Source organism: Pristiophorus japonicus, chromosome 14 (genome assembly GCF_044704955.1).
Source record: "Pristiophorus japonicus isolate sPriJap1 chromosome 14, sPriJap1.hap1, whole genome shotgun sequence".
Taxonomy (NCBI): Eukaryota; Metazoa; Chordata; class Chondrichthyes; family Pristiophoridae; genus Pristiophorus; species Pristiophorus japonicus.
In genome coordinates, this window is record NC_091990.1 from 145648372 (window position 1) to 145672251 (window position 23880).

The 23880-nt window shown below is 44.7% G+C and overlaps 1 protein-coding gene across 3 annotated transcripts in view; it reads left to right on the forward strand.

The window, feature by feature from the left end:
• Nucleotides 1-23880, forward strand: part of ttc17 (tetratricopeptide repeat domain 17) — a 178764-nt gene that overhangs the window by 150582 nt on the left and 4302 nt on the right. For all 3 annotated transcript variants that reach the window (XM_070899666.1, XM_070899667.1, XM_070899668.1), the window contains one exon: nt 7011-7154. In XM_070899666.1, the coding sequence (XP_070755767.1) occupies nt 7011-7154 (144 nt within the window). The remainder of the gene's footprint in view (nt 1-7010; nt 7155-23880) is intronic.

A 23880-nucleotide genomic window follows, 5' to 3' on the forward strand; every position in this document is an offset into this window, starting at 1 on the left:
AGATGGTGGATGAAGGAACGGGTGGGTGGGGTGCTTGGGTTGCCGTGCGCTCCTTCTGCTGTTTACGCTTGGCTCTAGCATGCTCCCATTGAAGAGACTCAAGGTGCTCGGTGCCTTCCCGGATGCTTTTCCTCTTTGAGCGGTCTTGAGCCAAGAATTCCTAGGTGTCGGTGAGGAATGTTGCACTTTTTCAAGGAGGTTCTGAGGGTGCCTTGAAGCGTTTCCTCTGCCCACCTGGGGCTCGCTTGGCGTGTCGGAAGCTCCAAGTAGAGCGCTTGTTTTGGGAGTCTCGTATTGGGTATGCAGACGATGTGGCCCCTCCAACGGAGCTGATTGAGCGTGGTCAATGCTTCGATGCTGGGGATGTTGGCCTGAGTGAGAACACTGACATTGGTGCACCTATCCTGCCAATGGATTTGCAGGATCTTGCGGACGCAGCGTTGCTGGTACTTCTCCAGTTCTTTTGAGGTGTCTGCTGTATATAGTCCATGTCTCTGATGCATATAGGAGGGCGGGTATCATTACTGCTCTGTAGACCATGAGCTTGGTGCCTGGTTTGAGGTCCTGGTCTTCAAACGCACTCTTCCTCAGGCGACCAAAGGCTGCACTGGCACATTGAAGGCGGTGTTGGACTTCGTCATCGACATCTGCCCTTGTTGACAGTAGGCCCCCGAGGTGTGGAAAATGGTCCACGTTGTCCTAGATCTTGTTGTGGATTTTGCTAATCGGGGAGCCATGCTGTGTGGCGGGGGCAGGTTGGTAGAGGACCTTTGTCTTAGGGATGTTTTGTGTAAGGCCCATGCTCTCATACGCTTCGGTGAAGGTGTTGACGATGGCTTGGAGTTCAGCCTCCCAATGTGCGCAGACACAAGCATCGTCTGCGTACTGACCTTGGATCTGACCTGGTGGCGGCGGAGGTTGAACAGTTTCCTGTTTGTTCTGGAGATTAGCTCCATTCCAGCGGGGAGCTTACTAAGGGTGAGATGAATCATTGCAGCAAGGAAGAACGAGAAGAGCGTTGGTGCGATGACACAGCCTTGCTTGACCCAGGTCCCAGTGTGAATTGGGTCTGTGGTGGATCCGTTGATCAGGATCTCGGCTTGCATGTCATCGTGGAGCAGGTGAAGGATGGTGACAAACTTTTGAGGGGAGCCGAATTTGAGGAGGACGATCCATAATCCCTCGCGGTTGACAGTGTCGAAGGCTTTTGAGAGGTCAAAGAAGGCCATGTACCCTGCATTTCTCTTGGATTTGCCGCGCAGTGAAGATAATGTACATTGTGCCTCTTAGTGGGCGGAATCTGCATTGCGACTCTGGGCAGAGCTCTTCAGCCATAGGGAGAAGACGATTGAGGAGGATTCTTGCGATGACTTTCCTTGCGGCAGACAGGGAAATTCCTCTGTAATTACCGCAATCGGACTTGTCGCCTTTCTTGAAGATGGTCACGATTACAGCGTTTCTTGAGATCCCCTGGCATGGTCTCCTCTTTCCAGATAAGAGAAATGAGAACATGCATTCGCGCCAATAGTGCTTCTCCGCTATGTTTTAGCGCTTCGGTGGGGATTCCATCTGCTTCTGAGGCCTTGTTGTTCTTCAGTTGTCGGATGGCCTTTTCTACCTCATGCTGGGCTGGGGTTATGCTGAGATGGTGGCGTGTAGCATGCTGCGGGATGGAGTTGAGGACACTCGCGTCGAAGACAGAATCTCGGTTAAGGAGATCTTCGAAGTGTTCCTCCCAGCAGGCATTGTCTGCCTCTATGGTCTTGATGAGTACCTCTCCGTTCTTGGCCAGCAGTTTGGTAGGGCCTTGGGTGCTTGGGCCTCGGTGTTCTGTGTCCACAATCACCTTAGACTGGTGTCTTCTTAACCTGTGCTTGGGAATACAGTGCATAATTTCAAAGTTTGCCAATGACAGGAAACTCGAATGTAAAACAATGGAGATAGTAACAGACTTCAGGAGGACAGAGACAGACTGGTGAAATGGGCAGACATATGGCAGATGAAATATAACAGAGAAGTGTGAAGTGATGCATTTTTGGTAGGAAAAATGAGAGGCTATATAAACTAAATGGTGCAATTTAGGGTGGAGGAACAGAGAGACCTGAGGGAATACATAGAAAAATCTTTAAAGGTGGAAGGACAAGTTGAGAAGTGTGTTTAAAAAAGCATGCGGGATCCTTGGCTTTACAAACTGATGCATAGAGTACAAAAGTAATGCTATACATCACTGATTAGGCCCGAGCTTGGAGTATTGTGTCCAGATTCTGGGCACCACACTTTAGGAAGGATGTCACTGCCTTCGAGAGGGTCTGGAAGAGATTTACTAGAATGGTACCAGGGATACATGACTTCAGTTATGTGGCGAGATTAGAGAAGCTGGGATTGTTTTCCTGAGAGCAGAGAAGGTGACGGGTAGATATAATAGAGGTTTTCCAAATTATGATGGGTTTTGATAGGAGAAACTGTTTCCAATGCCAGATGGGTTGGTAAGCAGAGGGCACAGATTGAAGGTAATTGGCAAAAGAACTGGAGGCAGCATGAGGAACAGTATTTTTATGCAGCGATTTATTATTAGCTTGAATACACTGCCTGAAAGGGTGGCGGAAGCATATTCAATAATAACTTTCAAAAAGGAGTTGGATAAATACTTGAAGGGATAAGATTTGCAGGGTTCTCGGGAAAGGACAGGAAGTGGGACTAATTGGATAACTCTTCCAAAGAGCCAGCATGGGCATGATGATCCTAATGGCCTCCTTTTGTGTTGTATCATTCTATGATTCTGCAAACGTAACTACTTTGTATTAAAACTGAAATTGTTTTTGTGTATCAATAATGGGAGCAGTCCCAGGATGAACCCCAATTCAATGCTACTCCATTATGACACAGCTCCTTTGAAAACTATTCTATGGTTTCTTCCATTTAGGCATTTTGCTAATCTTGTTTGGTATCTTCTCAAAGACCTTTTGAAGGTCGACCGACGTACACTTTCAACTTGAAACATCTGTTCCTCAAAAGAAGCCCTTCATTGATTAGACACTCGGGGCCTGAAATTCATTGACATACCACCCACTACCGCCGTAAAATACAAGTTTCGTCAAAAAACAGGTACATACCGCTCGGCAGAAGATTCATGAGTGACATAACGCCGAGTGGTCTGCACACCGCCCGCCCATGTAGAACCGCCCAAAAGTCCAAGTTTCATGACATACCACCGACATACCACCGGAACTGCATACCATCCTGGAGAAGATGCTTTTAAGTGGATCTTAAGTGGGCACAGAGCTGACTGGTATAATTGTTTCACAGAAGTGTGGCATGTTTGATATGACACAGATATTTATTGTTCTCCACAGTTTGATGTATTTTTAAATGGATTGGTTTTCTAGTGTTGGCCAATAATGCAGTTTGAATAGCAATATAACCACTGAGTCTGGAAATTGAGTGTGTGTTCACTAGAGTGATCTGGGCCCAGAAATCCCGTTTTTTTCTTCCCGCAGGCGTTCAAATAGATTTTAGAAAAAAGATCCCACCTACCTGAAGCTGCTGCGGCCACACGAGATCACGGTCTGGAGGCCTTTCCTGATTGCGTGCCGCAGCGCGTGCACGTCAGGACATGCACAAGCCTGGAGCTGGAGTCACATGGCTCTGGGCAGCCAATCAGGTGCAGTATATTCTCATTCATAATGATAGGAGTTTCGTAAGTCTGAAACTCCCATTACTTTGAATGAGAAACACCCCCAAATCACTAATAAAAAATAGAAAAAAATGCACAACTTTTTATTTTAAATGAGTTATACATTTTTTTTAAATACATTAATATATATTTTCCCGATTTAAAAAAATTTTTTTTTTTTAATTATGTTTTAAAATAAACTTACTGTAGTGGGGAGGGTTTTTTAACAAAATGTGTTTTTATAGCTTTATTTTAAAATGTTTTTGTGTATTTTAAAACTCTTAGGCCTGTAAAAGTAGGCTATGCACCTACTTTTATCAGGTGCAAGAGTTTTGAGGACATTTGCTGGGCAAGATATGCGTACATCCCACAATCTTGACCTTGTAAATGTCCTCACTCCCGATCTGCGGATGATCTATCAAGCCAGAAACTTGACAGATCAGAAAAGCCGGTTTTAAGCGCATACACATTGTGCGCTGAAAACTGGCTTTTCCGATGCCTTCCCGGGTCCATAAAAACTCCGTACGGACCCGGGGAGGCTGCGATTTCTGGGCCCTTATTTTTTTTAAAAAGAACAAGAAATAGGAGCAGAAGTAGGCCATACGGCCCCTCGAGCCTGCTCCACCATTCATGGCTGATCTGATCGTGGACTCCGGTCCACTTCCCTGCCCGCTCCCCATAACCCCTTAATCCCTTAAATGGTCTAATAAAGCCTTATTTACTCCTTTATTAATGAACTATAATAAAAATATTATTACACTCTCAACCCCCCAGTCTCTCTTTTTCTCTCTTTCCCCGCCCGCTCCCCCCCCCCCCCCAACAGCGATCTCTCTCTCTCTCTCTCTCTCTCTCTCTCTCTCTCTCTCTCTCTCTCTCTCTCTTCCCCCAGTCTCTCTCTCTCTCTCTCTCTCTCTCTCTCTCTCTCTCTCTCTCTCTCTCTCTCTCTCTCTCTCCCAGAGTCTCTCTCTCTCTCTCTCTCTCTCTCTCTCTCTTTTTCTTTCTCTTTCTCTCTCTCCACCCCCAGTCTCTCTCTCTCTCTCTCTCTCTCTCTCCAACTTTACCCCCGTGTGTGTCTCCAAATCTTTTTTTTTCTCTCTCTCTCTTGCCCCAGTCTCTCGCGCTCTCTCTCGCTCGCCCTTGCCCCCACTGCGATCTCGGGTCGGCAGTCTCTGACCTCTCATCGGAGCTTGACAGTCACGCGCATGCGCACAACTCTGGAGCCGATGATTCTCTAATCGGAAGGCCTCCACCACCCGCTGCACTTCACTCCTGTCGAGAAAAGTGGGATGAATCTCCCGCCCACTCAGCCTCAGCCGTACCGGCCGATGATAAAGCAAGAGCTGCCAAAAAACGAGCAGAACTTAACTTTCAGCAACTTCGGCCCCTCAATAGGTTCATGAATTTATAAGGTTTCCAACCTTGTTTTCATTTCTAAAATTGTTGAAATGGCCTTATCTGAACTTAAAATGTAACCTTTCATTTCCACTAGACACTTTAGCTGCCATTCTCACTTGCCATTCAATGAATCGTTATTACAGAAAAATAACATCAAAGATTGCCAGCAATACAGAAAGAATATTCTTTGTAGGATTTGCCCAATAATTGTTAGCTAGGCTTCATGTAACCATGACTTAGTTTGTCAGAACAACACATGGTTATGTAACAGTATCAATAATGTCTCTATATGCTTTTTTATAAATGTTGAGAGAAATTGAGTAAAATACAAAAGAAATGTTGGGTGAAAACTACTTTAATTCTAACCATAAGTGGACCTATCTCAACGTAATTACGATGTTCCTTTCCCTAATGCCCAATATTTTCTTGACTTGATATGATTCAATTCCATTAGCCCAATATAGGACAGGTACATTAATTGAGTTACTGCTGAAATAATTTTTAATTGCAACGACTTTTCATTCTATCAGGTTTTTTACACAAAGTTGTTGGGGTGCAGAATACAGGAAAAATGCTAATATGCATTTCCATTTAGTACATATTTATTCCACATTTCTTTTCAGTCAGAGGGATTAACACCTCGCTATATTTTGATGGTACATAGTTTAAGACACAGATATACAAGACACCCAGGAGGCCAAGTGCTACCCGCAAGCTTCTTTGATCCAATCTGGAAAACTCCTGTCAGCTCACTTCTCCTTTGCAAAACCAACTTTAGCATCTTCAAACTGGGCCTGGAGGGCTGGAATAGACTGTTCCTTGGCTAGTGGTTTTTGACCAATTGGAAGGCAACTTTTACTAGTCCTCCAGAATGAGCAAATTTTAAATGAAGAATACTCTCTCTCTCTTCGTGCTGCTTTAGTGGCCCAATTAGATTATTGCTGCCGCCCGCGTTCATTGAAGATGTGTCTTTTATAACTGAGGTTGTATTCCTGAAGACAATAGAATAGATAGAGATATATATATATATATATGTGTTTTAAACTGCTGTGACCTAAAAGGAGGACAGAGAAACAAGGGAATGAGAGATAGAGAGGCCGTAGGAGAAGGAGTTTAAAAAAAAAAACAGAAGTGGGGTGGAAACAGACCAAAAGACGATTACAAAGATAAAGAAAGTGCAGAGCGAAAGAACCAAGATTTGAGATGGGGGAACAATGGGGGCCAAAGAGAAGAGAATGAATGGGGGAAAAGGGTGGGAACAAAGGGAAAGAACAATGGGTGCTTAACATGGTTTCACTTTTTGAAGATCTTGCTATTTTGTGTATGGTGGGGGTGGGGAGCTTGTATTATTACATATTCATAGGTGGCCAACTCACTGGTTTTGACAAATGTATTGAGCTCCAAAAGCCTGGACATTTTTGATTTAAGAATCGAACTATGTTTCATCATCAGCCGAACAGCAAAGTTGCTGCTCCAACCACCATGCCAAGCATCATTGCTTTTTCAGATTCTATAAACCCCAAAGTTTCTCTAACCTGGTTGTCTGTGCACGGTTTTGGTGGCTATCATCATAAGATGTTAAGCTTTTTAAGAATTGTGAAAAATTAAATTAAAAAGACAAATTAAGCCTGAAACTTGAAAATATGGAAACTATAAAATTGTATTAAACTCAGTAGGAGCACATAATATTATGAAAAATGAAAATATTAAGTCCTGTCAATATTCATGGTTCTACACTTAGTAAAATGGTGTCATTAATTTTTGATCAGTATCACTCATTTTTGGCAAGTCCCTTATTTTTGTAGCCTGTGTCTTTGATATTCAAGTTCCAGGTTGATCAGTAATGCCACACCTCCAGTAGATAATCTAACATACTGAGAAACAGGAAGTTGGACTGAAACTTCCCATTAAATCCTTCTCTAATTTGTTTTTTTTTCAACAGGATGTGCCTCTCATCAGCTTGGCAAATATTTTTCACAATGCTAAACTATGGGATGATGCAATCGTCGTCGCCACTATGGCAGTGGAAATCGCTCCACACTTTGTTGTCAATCACTTTACCCTGGCTAATGTCTATGTAGCAATGGTAAGTGACCCGAATTGATTACAACACCTTTCATGGTCAATTGGTATGGCTGAATTTCTGTTCATATTGGTTTCAACTGGATGCCAGTTAGATTGGGCCCAAGTTTCCACATGATTTGCGCCTGATTTTTAGGAGCAACTGGTGGAGAACGGACTATCTTAGAAATCGCAATTCTCCACTTTTTTTTCTGCAGTTCTAGTCAGGTAGAACAGTTCTACTTTGGAACAGAATTTTTTCTTCAAAAGGGGGCGTGTCCGGCCACTGACGCCTGATTTCAAAGTTTCCACAGTGAAAACGTACTCCAAACTAAAGTAGAATGGCGCCAGTGAAGATTTTTGTAGAACTGAAAAGACCTGTTCTACACATTAAAAAATCAGGCGCAGGTTACAAATTAGGCGTCCAGAACGAGGTGGGGGGGGGAAGGGAACTCATTAAATTCTACAATAAATCCTTATTTATAATTCTACAAATATTATACAAATAAATCCAACCTGAATAAACATAAGCAAAGAAAAGATTAAATAAACCATCTTCCTACCTGTGTGAAAGTGCTTCAGGCACAGAGAATTCTGCAGTCAGCCTGAGGCGCCCGTTCTTCCCGCGGGGGGAGTGGGGGGGGGGGGAGGTGCCCGTTCTGCCCGCCGGGGGAGGGGAGAGGAGGCGCCCGTTCTTTCCCGCGGGGGGGGGGGGGGGGGGGGGAGGCGCCCGTTCTGCACGCGGGGGGGGGGGAGGGGAGGCGCCTGTTCTTTCCCGGGGAGGGAGGGGAAGGAGACAGCGGTTTGCCGCCGCGGAGGGGAGGGAGGGGAAGGAAACAGCGGTTTGTTGCCGTGGAGGGTGGAGAGGGGAAGGAGACAGTGAGAAGGCTGCAAGTGCTGATGGCAATGTGCTTTTATTAAAAAAATGTTCAAAAATTAAACAGCTACAAAGAACTTCAAAAATGGCCGAGTGCCAATGTTATTTTCACACTGAGCATGCACCAACGCGCACGCGCAGCATTGCCGGCAGGAAAAAAACTAATTTAAATTGTACCCGCTCCCTCCCACTTACAAAATCGGAGCGAGTGTAGGCTCGGCCCCCCCTGGGCGCCGCGCCAAACAGACAAGGAGCTGCAAAGCGCTCGAGAATAGCGCGTTTATTTTTCTGGCGCCGTTTTAGGCGCGAAAAATGGGTGCCCAGCTCGGGGGGGGGGGGGGGGGGGGCGCCCGTTTTTTATCCTGTGGAAACTTGGGCCCATTGTGTTATGTTGAAATAGAATCTCTGTTTCAGTGCATGCAAATTTTTGAAGAACTGGCATGTGGAGGAATTTTTTAGTATGTAATTGATTTATCCCAGTTTTAAATTTTGCAGTGGGAAACCTGGAGAATATTTTATAATAGGCCCATTACGCTGCAATTTCTGCTTTGATGTAACATGGTTTTCACATTGCATCTTGGTGAAAACCACACTATGGGTTCAAGTTTCCACATGATTCGCGCCTGATTTTTAGGAGCAACTGGTGGAGAACGGACTATTTTAGAAATCGCAATTCTCCACATTTTTTTTTGCAGTTCTAGTCAGGTAGAACAGTTCTAGTTTAGAACAAAATTTTTTCTTCAAAAGGGGGCGTGTCTGGCCACTGACGCCTGATTTGAAAGTTTCCACAGTGAAAATGTACTCCAAACTAAAGTAGAATGGAGCCAGTGAAGATTTTTGTAGAACTGAAAAAACCTGTTCTACACATTAAAAAATCAGGCGCAGGTTACAAATTAGGCGTCCAGAACGTGGTGGGGGGGAAGGGAACTCATTACATTCGACAATAAATCCTTATTTATACTTCTACAAATATTATACAAATAAATCCAACCTGAATAAACATTTATAAGCCAAGAAAAGATTAAATAAACCATCTTCCTACCTGTGAAAGTGCTTCAGCCAGGGAGAATTCTGCAGCTGTTCGTGCCGCTGAGCGAGAGAGGGAGGGAAAAAGAGAGAGGAGGGGAGAGAGGGGGAGGGGGAAGGGGGGAGGGGGAAGGGGAGAGGGGGGGGGGAGAGGGTAGGGGGGAGGAGAAGAAGGGGGGGAAGGGGGGGTAAGAGAGAGGGAGGGAGAAGGGGGAAGAGAGAGGGAGGGAGAAGGGGGGAAGAGAGAGGGAGGGAGAAGGGGGGAAGAGAGAGGGAGGGAGAAGTGGGGGAAGAGAGAGGGAGGGAGAAAGGGGGGAAGAGAGAGGGGGGGAAGGGGGAGGGAGCGGGTGTCGGGGTGGGGGGGGGTGGGTGTCGGGTCGGGGGGGTGGGGGGAGCGAGTGTCGGGTCTTGTCGGGGGCGGGGAGCAGGAGCTGGCCGTGGGAGGAGCCTCATTCACGCAGCCCCAGTGAGGCCATTGGGCCAGGGCTAGGGGCTGCGTGCTTCGGGCCCCTCCCCCACAGTTCGGCGCCTGGAGCTACTGCACTTGCGTGCCGACTGTAGCGCGCATGTGCAGAGGTCCCGGCACTGTTTTCAGCGCCGGGACCTGGCTCCGCCCCCCCCACAGCTCGTGCTGGCTGCGCCGAGTGCCACAGGACCTGTAAGTCGGTGGAGAATACCGAGGATTTTTTTAGGCGCGATAAACGGGCGCCCAGCTCGGAGGGGCGCCCGTTTTTTTTCTTGTGGAAACTTGGGCCCTATATTGGGGAATTTTAAATTTTGGACCCAGTGGGGGAGGGGGGCGCCCAATAGCACACGTGGCTTTTTAAATCCTGATTGACAGGCTCAGCTTCCAGTCGGGCAGGGAACAGTGGGGAAGAAGCTGCAGAAGCAGGTAGTTCCGATCCCGCGGTAGGGCTCCGATTCCCAATCCTGGCGGGGGGGCGGGGGGGGAGCGGGGTGGTCCATTCCTTGACTGGGATAGGTGGAGAGAGGAGAGAGGAGAGAGGAGGGCGGAGGGCGGAGGGTGGGGGTCCCGGTGGGGGAAACACAGCTGCTCTTCACGACCCACAAGAAGTGCTCCCCGAGGCTGTCCTTGCTGCTGGGGTCCCAAGGCCCGGGGACCCCTGCCGGCCACAGTTAAATCTGTAAAGCAGGTTAAATCCGAGACTTCCAGTCTCATAGGAACATAATAAATAGGAGCAGGAGTATGCCATTCGGCCCTTTGAGCCTGCTCTACCATTCAACAATATCATTGCTGATCTACTTCAACTCCACCTTCTCGCTCTATCCCTATATCACTTGGTTCCTTTAGTATTCAAAAATCTATTGATCTCTGTCTTGAATATACTCAATGATGGGGCATCCACAGCACTCTGGGGTAGAGAATTCCAAAGATTCACTACCTTTTGAGTGAAGAAATTTCTCCTCGTCTCCGGTCCTTTTATTTTGAGACTGTGTTCCCAAGTTCTAGACTTCCTGGCCATTGGAAACATCCTCCCAGCATCTATCCTGTCAAGACCTGTAAGAATTCTATATATTTCAGTAAGATTACCTTTCATAGAAACATAGAAAATAGGTGCAGGAGTAGGCTATTCGGCCCTTCTAGCCTGCACCGCCATTCAATGAGTTCATGGCTGAACATGCAACTTCAGTACCCCATTCCTGCTTTCTCTCCATACCCCTTGATCCCCCTAGTAGTAAGGACTTCATCTAACTCCTTTTTGAATATATTTAGTGAATTGGCCTCAACAACTTTCTGGGGTAGAGAATTCCACAGGTTCACCACTCTCTGGGTGAAGAAGTTTCTCCTCATCTCGGTCCTAAATGGCTTACCCCTTATCCTTAAACTGTGACCCCTGGTTCTGGACTTCCCCAACATTGGGAACATTCTTCCTGCATCTAACCTGTCTAAACCCGTCAGAATTTTAAACGTTTCTATGAGGTCCCCTTTCATTCTTCTGAACTCCAGTGAATACAAGCCCAGTTGATCCAGTCTTTCTTGATAGGTCAGTCCCGCCATCCCGGGAATCAGTCTGGTGAACCTTTGCTGCACTCCCTCAATAGCAAGAATGTCCTTCCTCAGGTTAGGAGACCAAAACTGTACACAATACTCCAGGTGTGGCCTCACCAAGGCCCTGTACAACTGTAGCAACACCTCCCTGCCCCTGTACTCAAATCCCCTCGCTATGAAGGCCAACATGCCATTTGCTTTCTTAATCGCCTGCTGTACCTGCATGCCAACCTTAAACGACTGATGTACCATGACACCCAGGTCTCGTTGCACCTCCCCTTTTCCTAATCTGTCACCATTCAGATAATAGTCTGTCTCTCTGTTTTTACCACCAAAGTGGATAACCTCACATTTATCCACATTATACTTCATCTGCCATGCATTTTCCCACTCACCTAACCTATCCAAGTCGCTCTGCAGCCTCATAGCATCCTCTTCGCAGCTCACACTGCCACCCAACTTAGTATCATCCGCAAATTTGGAGATACTACATTTAATCCCCTCGTCTAAATCATTAATGTACAGTGTAAACAGCTGGGGCCCCAGCACAGAACCTTGCGGTACCCCACTAGTCACTGCCTGCCATTCTGAAAAGTCCCCATTTACTCCTACTCTTTGCTTCCTGTCTGACAACCAGTTCTCAATCCATGTCAGCACACTACCCCCAATCCCATGTGCTTTAACTTTACACATTAATCTCTTGTGTGGGACCTTGTCGAAAGCCTTCTGAAAGTCCAAATATACCACATCAACTGGTTCTCCCTTGTCCACTCTACTGGAAACATCCTCAAAAAATTCCAGAAGATTTGTCGAGCATGATTTCCCTTTCACAAATCCATGCTGACTTGGACCAATCATGTCATCTCTTTCCAAATGCGCTGCTATGACATCCTTAATAATTGATTCCATCATTTTACCCACTACCGATGTCAGGCTGACCGGTCCATAATTCCCTGTTTTCTCTCTCCCTCCTTTTTTTAAAAAGTGGGGTTACATTGGCTACCCTCCACTCTATAGGAACTGATCCAGAGTCAATGAAATGTTGGAAAATGACTGTCAATGCATCCGCTATTTCCAAGGCCACCTCCTTAAGTACTCTGGGATGCAGTCCATCAGGCCCTGGGGATTTATCGGCCTTCAATCCCATCAATTTCCCCAACACAATTTCCCGACTAAAAGGATTTCCCTCAGTTCCTCCTCCTTACTAGACCCTCTGACCCCTTTCATTCTTCTAAACTCTAGGGAATACAGGCCTAGTCTACTCAATCTGTCCTCATTGGACAATCCCAACCCCCATCCCAGGAATCAGTCTAATAAACCTTTGTCACGCTCCTCCGAAGGCAAGTATATCCTTTGAGTAAGGATACCAAAATCGTACACCGTACTCTAGGTGTGGTCTTTACTCTTGTACTCCAGTCCTTTTTGTAATAAAGGCTAACAGACCATTTGCTTTCCTAATTGCTTGCTGTACCTGCATGTTCACTTTCTGTAATTCGTGTACAAGGGCACTCGGGTCACTCAGAATACCAACCATTGCCCAATCTCTTAGAATTGAAAAATAGTCTGCTTTTCTACTTTTCCTACCAAAGTGTACGTCATATTTTTCCACATTATATTCCATCTGCCATGTTCTTGCCCACTTAACTGATTCGTGTCAGCTGTGGCTCAGTGGTTAGCACACTCGCCTCTGAGTTGGAAAATTGTGGGTTCAAGTCCTAAACCAGGAACTTGAGCACATAAATCTAGACTGACACTCCAGTTCAGTGCTGAGGGAGTGCTGCACTGTTGGAGGTGCTGTCTTTCGGATGAGGCGTTAAACCGAGGCTCTGTCCGCTCTCTCAGGTGGGTATAAAAGATCCCATGGCACTATTTCGAAGAAGAGCTGGGGAGTTTTCCCTGGTGTCCTGGCCAATATTTATCCCTCAATCAACATAACAAAAACAGATTATCTGGTCATTATCACATTGTTGTTTGTGGGAGTTTGCTATGCGCAAGTTGACTGCTGCGTTTCCCACATTACAACAGTGACTGAACTTCAAAAGTACTTAATTAGCTGTAAAGCGCTTTGAGACGTCTGGTGGTCGTTAAAGGAGCTATATAAATGCAAGTCTTTTTTTAACCTGTCTATATCTCTTTGTGTCCTCCTCATAACTTATTCTCCCACCTAGTTTTGTATCGTCAGCAAACATGGATAGAGTACACTTAGTCCCCTCATCAATGTCATTGATATAGATTGTAAATAGCTGAGGCCCAAACATTGATCCTTGCGGTACCCCACAAGTTACAACCTGCCAACCTGAAAATGGCCCTTTTATTCCTACTCCCTGTTTTCTGTCCGTTAACCAATCCTCTATCCATGCTAATATATTACCCCCAATCCCACGAGCCCTAGTTTTATATATTACCTCTTGTGTGGCACCTTAACAAAAGTTTTCAAAAATCCAAATACACTACACCCATTGGTTCCCCCTTATGTCCTCTGCTCGACACAACATCTGAAAAATTCCAGTAGATTTGTCAAACGTGATTTCCCTTTCATAAATCCGTGTTGACTCTGCCCAATCCTATTATTATTTTCTAAGTGCCCAGTTACCATATCCTTAATAGATTCTAGCATTTTCCCAACTATTGATATCTGGCTAACTGATAATTCCCTGTTTTCTCTCTCTCGCCTTTCTTGACTAGCGGTGTTACATTTACTACCTTCCAATCAGTGGGGACCGTTGTGGAAACTAGGGAATTCTGGAAGATCAAAACCAATGCATCCCCTGTCACTCTTTTAAAACCCTAGGATGTAGGCCAACAGGTCCAGAGGATTTGTTGGCTTTTAATCCTTTAATAATACTTGTTCTTTATAATAATTTCTTTAAGTTCCTCGTTCTCACTAGAACCTTGGTTCCCCACTATTTCTGGAATGTTTTCTGTGTCTTCTGTGAAGGCAGATCTAAAGTATTTGTTTCATGTTTCTGCCATTTCATTATTCCCCATTATAATTTCTCCTGTCTGCCTGTAAGGGACCCACGTTTACTTTTGCTAATCTGTTATGTCCCTTGCTAGTTAACTCTCATATTCTCTTTTCTCTCTATCGATTGTTCATCCTTTGCTGCATTCTAAAAATGACTTTTTTTGGCAACATTATAAACCTCTTCCTTTATTCTAATACTATCTTTAATTTCTCTTGTTAGTCACAGTTGGACCAATTTTCCCATGGGGTTTTCCATAAGGGAATGTATATTTGTTTTGAATTAAGAATTGTTTATTTAAATGTTTGCTATTGCTTATGTACCGTTATATCTTTTAATCCAGTTCCCAATATACATTAGTCAACTCCCTCATAACTACGTAGTTTGCTTTGTTTAGATTTAAGACCCTAGTTTCAAAATTAACGAAATCACTTTCAAATTAAATATAAAATTCGATCATATTATGATCACTCTTCCTCAGAGGCTCCTTTACTATAAGGTTATTAATTTACCCTGTCTCATTTTACAATATTAGATCTAAAATAGCCTGCTCCCTAGTTGGTTCCTTGGCATACTGATCTAGAAAACTATGTTGAATGCATTTCATGAACTCGTCCTCCGCACCATTACTGCAAATTTGGTTTGCCCAGTCAGTCTATATGAAAATTGAATACCCCATGTTATTGTATTACCCTTGTTACATTCTAAAAGTCAAGTATCCTGGAATATTTAGTTCCCAACCTTGGTCACTCAGCAAGCATGTCTCCATAATAGCTATTAGATCAAACCCATTTATTTCTATCTGTGCTATTAATTCATCTATTTTGTCGCGAATGCTTTGCGCATTTTGATATAGTGCCTTAGTAACTTTAACTTTTCTATTTTTCCATGAAGTCATCTTACTGACTAATGCCCTATTACCTTTGTTAATCTCTCTCTCCCTTCCTGACCCACTGCTTATTTTTACCCAAATCGCTGCTCTGTTCTACAGCCTTGGGAGCAGAAATTGCCCACACTCCCACCCCGTTATAATTCTTGAGTGACATTTTTCTCTCCGATCTGGAACTCGATCATAATGGGGGCAGTGCTACACCTGAGGGACGGATACGCGGCGGTGACAGCAACTGAGGGGCAGAAGTCGTGTGCGGAGCGGAGTGACCGTTGCGATAACGTTATCACGGCGCCAGGTCACCACGGCTCTCCCTTTCATTTAAAGGAGAGAGCTTCCGCGATTATAAAACTTCGGGCGGGCCACTGGGCCACGAGGAAGGATTTTGGCCGGGCCAGCAGCCTGGCACCCAAGAGGGGGTGCCAGGCTTCATGTTGGGAGCCCGGTTGAACTCTGCGGCATATTTGTCAGGCCAACATGGCAGTCGGCCGACAAAAAAAAACATTCCAGCAGAGACAGTGCATCCTCCCTTTTAAGGGAAACCACACCGCCGCTGCAGAAGGCCACAGCGTCACTGAACCACCGGGAAAAAGCTTGTTTTAGAACCGCCAGGCGGGCTGAAGATATTCTGAGGGGAATGTTGCCATGGGGGCGGTTTAGATCGACGGTGCACATGGTGATGGCGCGTTTAAGACGGATCAGCAGCGGTAGCGGGGGAAACGGGGCACCGTCGGGAAAACGCGGAAGGGCAATTGGGGTATCAGCAGCCATTCCACCAAAAGTCGGCGGCCATTCCACTCCGCAGCGTAACAGGCCTTCAGGAGAGGGTCAATTTCGCGGCCCCTTGACCTTTCTCTTACTGCTTTTGAATTTACCCTTTCCTGAATCCTCCCACCCCCTCCTCCTTCATTAGTTTAAAGCCCTGCCTGCCGCTCTTGTTATTGGATTCTCCTGGACACTGGTCCCAAACTGGTTTAAGTGGAGCCCGTCCCAATGGAACAGTACCCTCTTTCGTCAGCACTCGAGCCAGTGGCCTGTGAAGCAAAACCCCTGTCTTCAACATCACTCTTTCAGCCATGCATTTAACCTTAGAATCTGTTTGTCTCTATGCAAATTTACATGTGGCTCAGGTAACAATCCAGAGATTATTACCTGTGAGGTTCTGCGTTTTCATATCAATCCAACTCCTCAAATTCTCAGCAGAACCACATTCCCATGTCATTGGTTTCTATGTGGACTTTGACAATTGGATCTCTTTCTCGCCGCCCCCCCACCCCCCCCCCTCCAAGTTCTTCTCCAGCACAAGGAGCTGTCCTTAACTCTGAGACCAGGCTGGCAAAGCAGCCTTCGGAACTCCCGGTTGTAATTGCCACTACAACTACAACATTCCTTTTCATTCCCCCTACTTAAATGGCCCCCTGTACCACGGTGCCATAGTCAGTTTTCTCATCCACCCTGCAGAGACTTTGCCCTCATCCACGCAGGCAGCAAGAACCTCATATCTGTTGGATAAAGGAAAAGGCCGAGGTCCTCCAGCACTGCACCTGGGATTCCCTTACCTGCCTGACTCGCAGTCACACCCTCCCTGACCACTAACCAGACCTGGAACACAGTCTAACCTAAAGGGTGTGACTGCCTCCTGGATCAAAGTGTCCAGGTAACACTCCCCTTCCCAGCTGCTCCGCAATGTCCGCACCTCTGGACTCCAGTTCAACAACTCTGAGCTAAAGTGCCAACCCACCTCCCTGGGAGCAGGTTGGCTGCCCGCCCCAGTCTCTACTCCATTAAAACCGGAAATGGGCGGGTCGGGATTCAGATTTTTAACACTTTAACTTCCCACCCAACCCAATTTCGCCCATTTTTGGGGGTTGAAATTCCCCTATAACTCTAGTTTAAGGTCACCAAGTAATATGGAACAACCTTGGAGAAGGAGTCTTGATATTTGGCTTCCATACAGGCTGCAGTTTAAAATGTTAAACCAATTCCCCTGCTGCTGGAAACTGACAGGCTTACCCCACATTTTGAACAACTCCTGGGGTGAAGTAAATGGAAGATACAGCGAATGTCTGAAATTATTAGTTATTTTTGAAACCAGGGTGCCCAAGATAGGATTCTGTTCCTTGACCTTGCATTGAGCCTGATTGGATAATGTAGGGGGACTGGGATTGAGAGTTGGTATAATTTGGTCATTAATATAGATTGCAAATAGCTGAGGCCCAAGCACTGATCCTGCGGTACCCCTGCTAGTTATCGCCTGCCAACCTGAAAAAGTCTCATTTATTCATATTCTGTTTTCTGTCCATTAACCAATCCTCAATCCATGCTAATATATTACCCCTAATATCATGAGTCCTAATTTTGCGTAATAACCTCTTGTGTGTGGTACCTTATCAAATTCTTTTTGAAAATCCAAATACACTACACCCACTGGTTCCCCCTTATCCATCTTACTAGTTACATCTTTGGAAAAAATCCACAGATTTATCAAACACGATTTCCCTTTCATAAAACCATATTGACTCTGCCTAATCATATGACTTTCTAAGTGCTCTGTTACTAGATCCCTAATAATGGATTCTTAGCATTTTGCCTACTACTGATGTTAGGCTAACTGGCCTATAGTTCCCCATTTTTTCTCCCTCCTTTCTTAAATAGCAGGGTTATGTTTACTACCTTCCAACCCTGGGATTTGTTCCAAAATGCCTTAGATTCTAGAAGAATAATACCAGTGCATCCTGCAGCTACCTCTTCTAAAGCCCTAGAATGCAGGTCGTCGGGTCCAGGGGATTTGTCGTCACTTAGTCCCATTGATTTCTTCAAGTTCTTCATTCTCTCTAGACCCTTGATTCCCATTATTTCCAGAATGTTTTAATGCTATCTTTAACTTCTTGTATTAGCCATGGCTGGACCACTTTTCCTGTGGGTTTTGTGCCTTGAAGGAATGTATATTTGTTGTAAATGATGTATTCATTCTTTAAATGCTAGCCATTGCTTATCTACCATCATACCTTTTAATGTAGTTTCCCAATCTACCTTAGCCAACTCTCCCCTCATACCTATGTAATTTGCTTTGTTTAGATTTAAGACCCTAGTTTTGGGTTTAACTAAATCACTTTCAAACTCAATATAAAATTCTTATCAGATTATGGTCACTCTTCTCTAAAGGTCCCTTTACTACAAGGTTATTAATTAACCCTTTCTCATTGCCCAATACTAGATCTAAAATAGCCAGTGCTCTAATTGGTTCTTAACATACTGATCGAGAAAACTATCTTGATATTCACAAAGCAGTCACTAATCTGTTTCCCCAGTATAGAGGAGACCACACTTTGAGTAGCAAATGCACTATCCTGGATCAGACACAAAATATTTGCAGGCCTGGTCTGTGTGGGAGAAGGTAAATGAACAAGTGTGGTTGTACATGAAAGCACCAGGAGAAGGATCAGGGACGGGGACCCGATAAAATTAACGTAAGCGAAATAGCAGTAATGAAGAAAATAATGGCACTAAAGTGTGTCAGATCCCCAGGACTAGATGGTTTCCATCCCATGGTTTTAAAGAAAGTAAGTGAGCATCTCGATGCAGGAACCGTCCATTTAGATTGTAAAATTGTGCAAGTATATTTGTTGTAAATTATGTATTAATTCTTTAAATGTTAGCCATTGCTTGTCTACCATCATACCTTCAAATGTAGTTTCCCAATCTACCTTAGCCAACTCGCCCCTCATACCTACACAGCCAGATCTTTCAGGAATGAAATTAGGAAACACTTTTATACACACACAGGGTGATAGAAATTGGAACTCTCTTCCGCCAGCAGCAGTTGATGCTCAATCAATTCTTAATTTTAATTCCGAGATTGATAGTTTTTGTTAACTAGCAGTATTAAAAGATATGGGCCAGAGGCAAATGGAGTTAGGTCGCAGATCAGCTATGATCTCATTGAATGGCGGAAAAGACTCGAGGGGCTGAACGGCCTATTCCTATTCCTGCTCCTATGTTCCTATGATAGATGGAAGTGTGGATGGTGGAAGAGTGGTTAAGGGTACTGCCGAGGGAATGATGCCTCCAGAAAGTGGGATGTGGCGATGCAGATGATTTGAAGAATGCAGCAGCTGGTGGGCTAGTAGGTGAGGGCAAGGAAAAGTCTTGCAAGACAGTAAGAGAAAAGGCGCAGGAAACAAATGACCTCTGTGGAGGGAAACTTCAGCTGCTGGGCGGAAAAAAGGAATTTCTGAAGCTCTGATATAGAAAGTGGAGTCATCAGAGCAAATGCGATGGGGATACTGGGAGAAAAGAAGGGACTTCTTGCAGGAAATGGGATAGAGAGAAGCATAATACAAGTGATTGTGGGATGTTCGGAAAGCATTTCATCAGAAATTAAGGAAGACCCATCCAGGAAGGGAATAGTCAGAGAGGGACCATGTAAAGGTGAGGGATGAATTAAAACTAGAAGCAGAGTATGGTAAATTAAGTTCCCCAGGTTGACGTGAAAGAGGGAACGAGGACCAAAATAATAAACAATGTAATAACAGAAGTAAACAATATCATAACAAAATGGTGATGATTGGACGCTTAATATTCATGGATAAAAGGGTGATCAGAAAAGATAGGGAAGGAAAAAAGGGAGTTGGGGTGGCTGTACTGATTAGGGAAGACATTGTCGTGTTGGAAAGAGAGGATGTCCTTGAGCGGGCAAGGACAGAATCCATTTAGGTAGAGTTGAAAAACAAAAAGGGTATAATCATGCTATTGGGGGTATTCTATAGGCCTCCAAATGGTGAAAAAAAAGATAGAGGAGCAAATCTGCAGGGAAATCACAGAGATGTGCAAGAACTATAGAGTTGTGATATTGGGGGACTTTAATTACCCAAATATCAATTGGGATAATGTTAGAGTGAAGGGAAAGGACTGGAAGAATTTCGGAAATGTGTTCGGGAGAACTTCCTTGACCAGTATGTTCTTGGCCCAACTAGGAAGGAAGTATTGTTGGATCTGGTGCTGGGGCATGAGGTGGGCCAAGTATCTGTGGGAGAACACTTGGGTAAGAGTGATCATTAGAAACATAGAAAATAGGTGCAGAAGTAGGGCATTCAGCTCTTTGAGCCTGCACAACCATTCAATATGATCATGGCTGATCATGCAACTTCAGTACCCCATTCCTGCTTTCTCTCCATTCCCCTTGATCCCTTTAGCCGTAAGGGCCACATCTAACTCCCTTTTGAATATATCTAACGAACTGGCCTCAACAACTTTCTGTGGTAGAGAATTCCACAGATTCACAACTTTCTGAGTGAAGAAGTTTCTCCTCATCTCGGTCCTAAATGGCTTACCCCTTATCCTTAGACTGTGACCCCTGGTCCTGGACTTCCCCAACATCGGGAACATTCTTCCTGCATCTAACCTGTCCAATCCCGTCAGAATTTTATATGTTTCTATGAGATCCCCCCCTCATTCATCTAAATTCCAGTGAGTATAAGCCTAGTCGATCCAGTCTGTCTTCATATGTCAGTCCTGCCATCCCGGGAATCAGTCTGGGTGTTTAGATTAGTAATGGAGAAGAGCAAGGAACTATCTAAAGTAGAACTTCTAAATTGGAAGAGGGCTAACTTCACTGGGATGAGAGGGGATCTAACCAGGGTAAAATGGAACCAAAGATTGACAGGAAAAACTAACCGAACAATGGGTGATCTTTAAGGAGGAGATGTTTCAGGTGCAGGCTAGGTACATTCCAACAAGTGGGAAAGGTAGGGGAACCAAAGCCAGTGTTCCTTGGAAGACGAGGGAGATAGAGAATATAATGAAATTTTTAAAAAAGGGTGTATGATGCATGTCAAGTGAATTCTTAGTGAGAACCAGGCCAAATACAATAAGTTAAGAGAGGGGAAGTGAAAAAGAAAATAAGACTGGCAAAGAGAGAATATGAGAATAGAATGGCAGTTAACATAAAAAGGAACCCAAAACTCTTCAGTGGGTAGTAAGAGGGCGGGGTGGGGCCTATTAGGGACAAAGAATATGTGCTTAGAGGTGCAGGGCAAGGCTAGAATACTTAATGAGTACTTTGTATCGGTGTTTACCAAGGAAGAGGATGCTGACAAAATATCGGTAGAAGCGGAGATGGAAGAGGTAATGGATGGGTGAAAATTGATGGGCAGGATGTACTGGAAAGGCTGGCTATGCTGAGAGTGAATATGTCACTGGGTCCGAATGGTTTGCATTCCAGGTTGCTAAGGGAAGTAGAAGTAGAGGTGGAGATAGCGGAAGGGCTTGCCATAATCTTCCAATCTTCCTTAAATGCGAGGGAAGTGCCAGAGGATTGGAAAGTGGCAAATGTGACATCCTTGTTCAAGAAAGGATGCAAGGACCATCCTAGGTACTACAGGCCGGTCTGTTTAACATCAGTGGTAGGTAAGGTTTTAAAAACTATAATCAGGGAAAAGATTAACAGGCACTTGGAGAGGTTTAAGTTAATTGAGGAGAGGCAGCATGGATTTGTAAAAGGCAGATTGTGTTTGACTAATCTAATTGAATTTTTTGATGAAGTAACTGAGAAGGTTAGATAGAAACATAGAAAATAGGTGCAGGAGTAGGCCCTTCTAGCCTGCACCGCCACTCAATGAGTTCATGGCTGAACATGCAACTTCATACCCCATTCCTGCTTTCTCGCCATACCCCTTGAACCCCCTAGTAGTAAGGACTACATCTAACTCCTTTTTGAATATATTTAGTGAATTGGCCTCAACAACTTTCTGTGCTAGAGAATTCCACAGGTTCACCACTCTCTGGGTGAAGATGTTTCTCCTCATCTCGGTCCTAAATGGCTTACCCCTGATCCTTAGATTGTGACCCCTGGTTCTGGACTTCCCCAACATTAATAAGAACATAAGAATTAGGAACAGGAGTAGGCCATCCAGCCCCTCGAGCCTGCTCTGCCACCCAACACGATCACGGCTGATCTGGCCGTGGACTCAGCTCCACTTACCCGCCCGCTCCCCATAACCCTTAATTCCCTTATTGGTTAAAAATCTACCTATCTGTGATTTGAATATATTCAATGAGCTAGCCTCAACTGCTTCCTTGGGCAGAGAATTCCACAGATTCACAACCCTCTGGGAGAAGAAATTCCTTCTCAACTCGGTTTTAAATTGGCTCCCCTGTATATTGAGGCTGTGCCCCCTAGTTCTAGTCTCCCCGACCAGTGGAAACAACCTCTCTGTCTCTATCCTGTCTATCCCCTTCATTATTTTAAATGTTTCTATACGATCACCCCTCATCCTTCTGAACTCCAACGAGTAAAGACCCAGTCTACGCAATCTATCATCATAAGGTAAACCCTCATCTCCGGAATCAGCCTAGTGAATCGTCTCTGTACCCCTTCCAAAGCTAGTATATCCTTCCTTAAGTAAGGTCACCAAAATTGCACGCAGTACTCCAGGTGCGGCCTCACCAATACCCTGTACAGTTGCAGCAGGACCTCCCTGCTTTTGTACTCCATCCCTCTCGCAATGAAGGCCAACATTCTATTCGCCTTCCTGATTACCTGCTGCACCTGCAAACTAACTTTTTGGGATTCATGCACATGCACAAGGACCCCCAGGTCCCTCTGCACTGCAGCATGTTGTAATTTCTCCCTATTCAAATAATATTCCCTTTTACTGTTTTTTTTTTCCCAAGGTGGATGACCTCACATTTTCCGACATTGTATTCCATCTGCCAAACCTTAGCCCATTCGCTTAACCTATCTAAATCTCTGCAGTCTCTCTGTGTCCTCTACACAACCCGCTTTCCCACTAATCTTTGTGTCATCTGCAAATTTTGTGACACTACACTCTGTCCCCTCTTCCAGGTCATCTATGTATATTGTAAACAGTTGTGGTCCCAGCACCGATCCCTGTAGCATACCACTAACCACCGATTTCCAACCCGAAAAGGATGCATTTATCCTGACTCTGCTTTCTGTTAGCCAACCAATTCTCGATCCATGCTAATACATTTCCTCTGACTCTGCGTACCTTTATCTTCTGCAGTAACCTTTTGTGTGGCACCTTATCGAATGCCTTTTGGAAATCTAAATGCACCTCTATCCACCATGCTTGTTATATCCTTAAAGAATTCCAGTAAATTAGTTAAACATGATTTCCCCTTCATGAATCCATGTTGCGTCTGCTTGATTGCACTATTCCTATCTAGATGTCCTGCTATTTCTTCCTTAATGATAGCTTCAAGCATTTTCCCCACTACAGATGTTAAACTAACCGGCCTATAGTTACCTGCCTTTTGTCTTCCCCCTTTTTTAAACAGAGGCATTACATTAGCTGCTTTCCAATCCGATGGCACCTCCCCAGAGTCCAGAGAATTTTGGTAGATTATAACGAATGCATCTGCTATAACTTCTTTTAATACCCTGGGATGCATTTCATCAAGACCAGGGGACTTGTCTACCTTGAGTCCCATTAGCCTGTCCAGCACTACCCCCCTGGTGATAGTGATTGTCTCAAGGTCTTCCCTTCCCACATTCCCGTGACCAGCAATTTTTGGCATGGTTTTTGTGTCTTCTGCTGTGAAGACCGATGCAAAATAATTGTTTAAGGTCTCAGCCATTTCCACATTTCCCATTATTAAATCCCCTCTCTCATCTTCTAAGGGACCAACATTTACTTTAGTCACTCTTTTCCGTTTTATATTTCGGTAAAAGCTTTTACTATCTTGTTTTTATGTTTTGTGCAAGTTTACATTCGTAATCTATCTTCCCCTTCTTTATTGCTTTCTTAGTCATTCTTTGCTGTCGTTTAAAATTTTCCCAATCTTCTAGTTTCCCACTAGCCTTGGCCACCTTATACGCTTTAATTTGATACTCTCCTTTATTTCCTTGGTTATCCACGGCTGGTTATCCCTTCTCTTACCGCCCTTCTTTTTCACTGGAATATATTTTTGTTGAGCACTATGAAAGAGCTCCTTAAAAGTCCTCCACTGTTCCTCAATTGT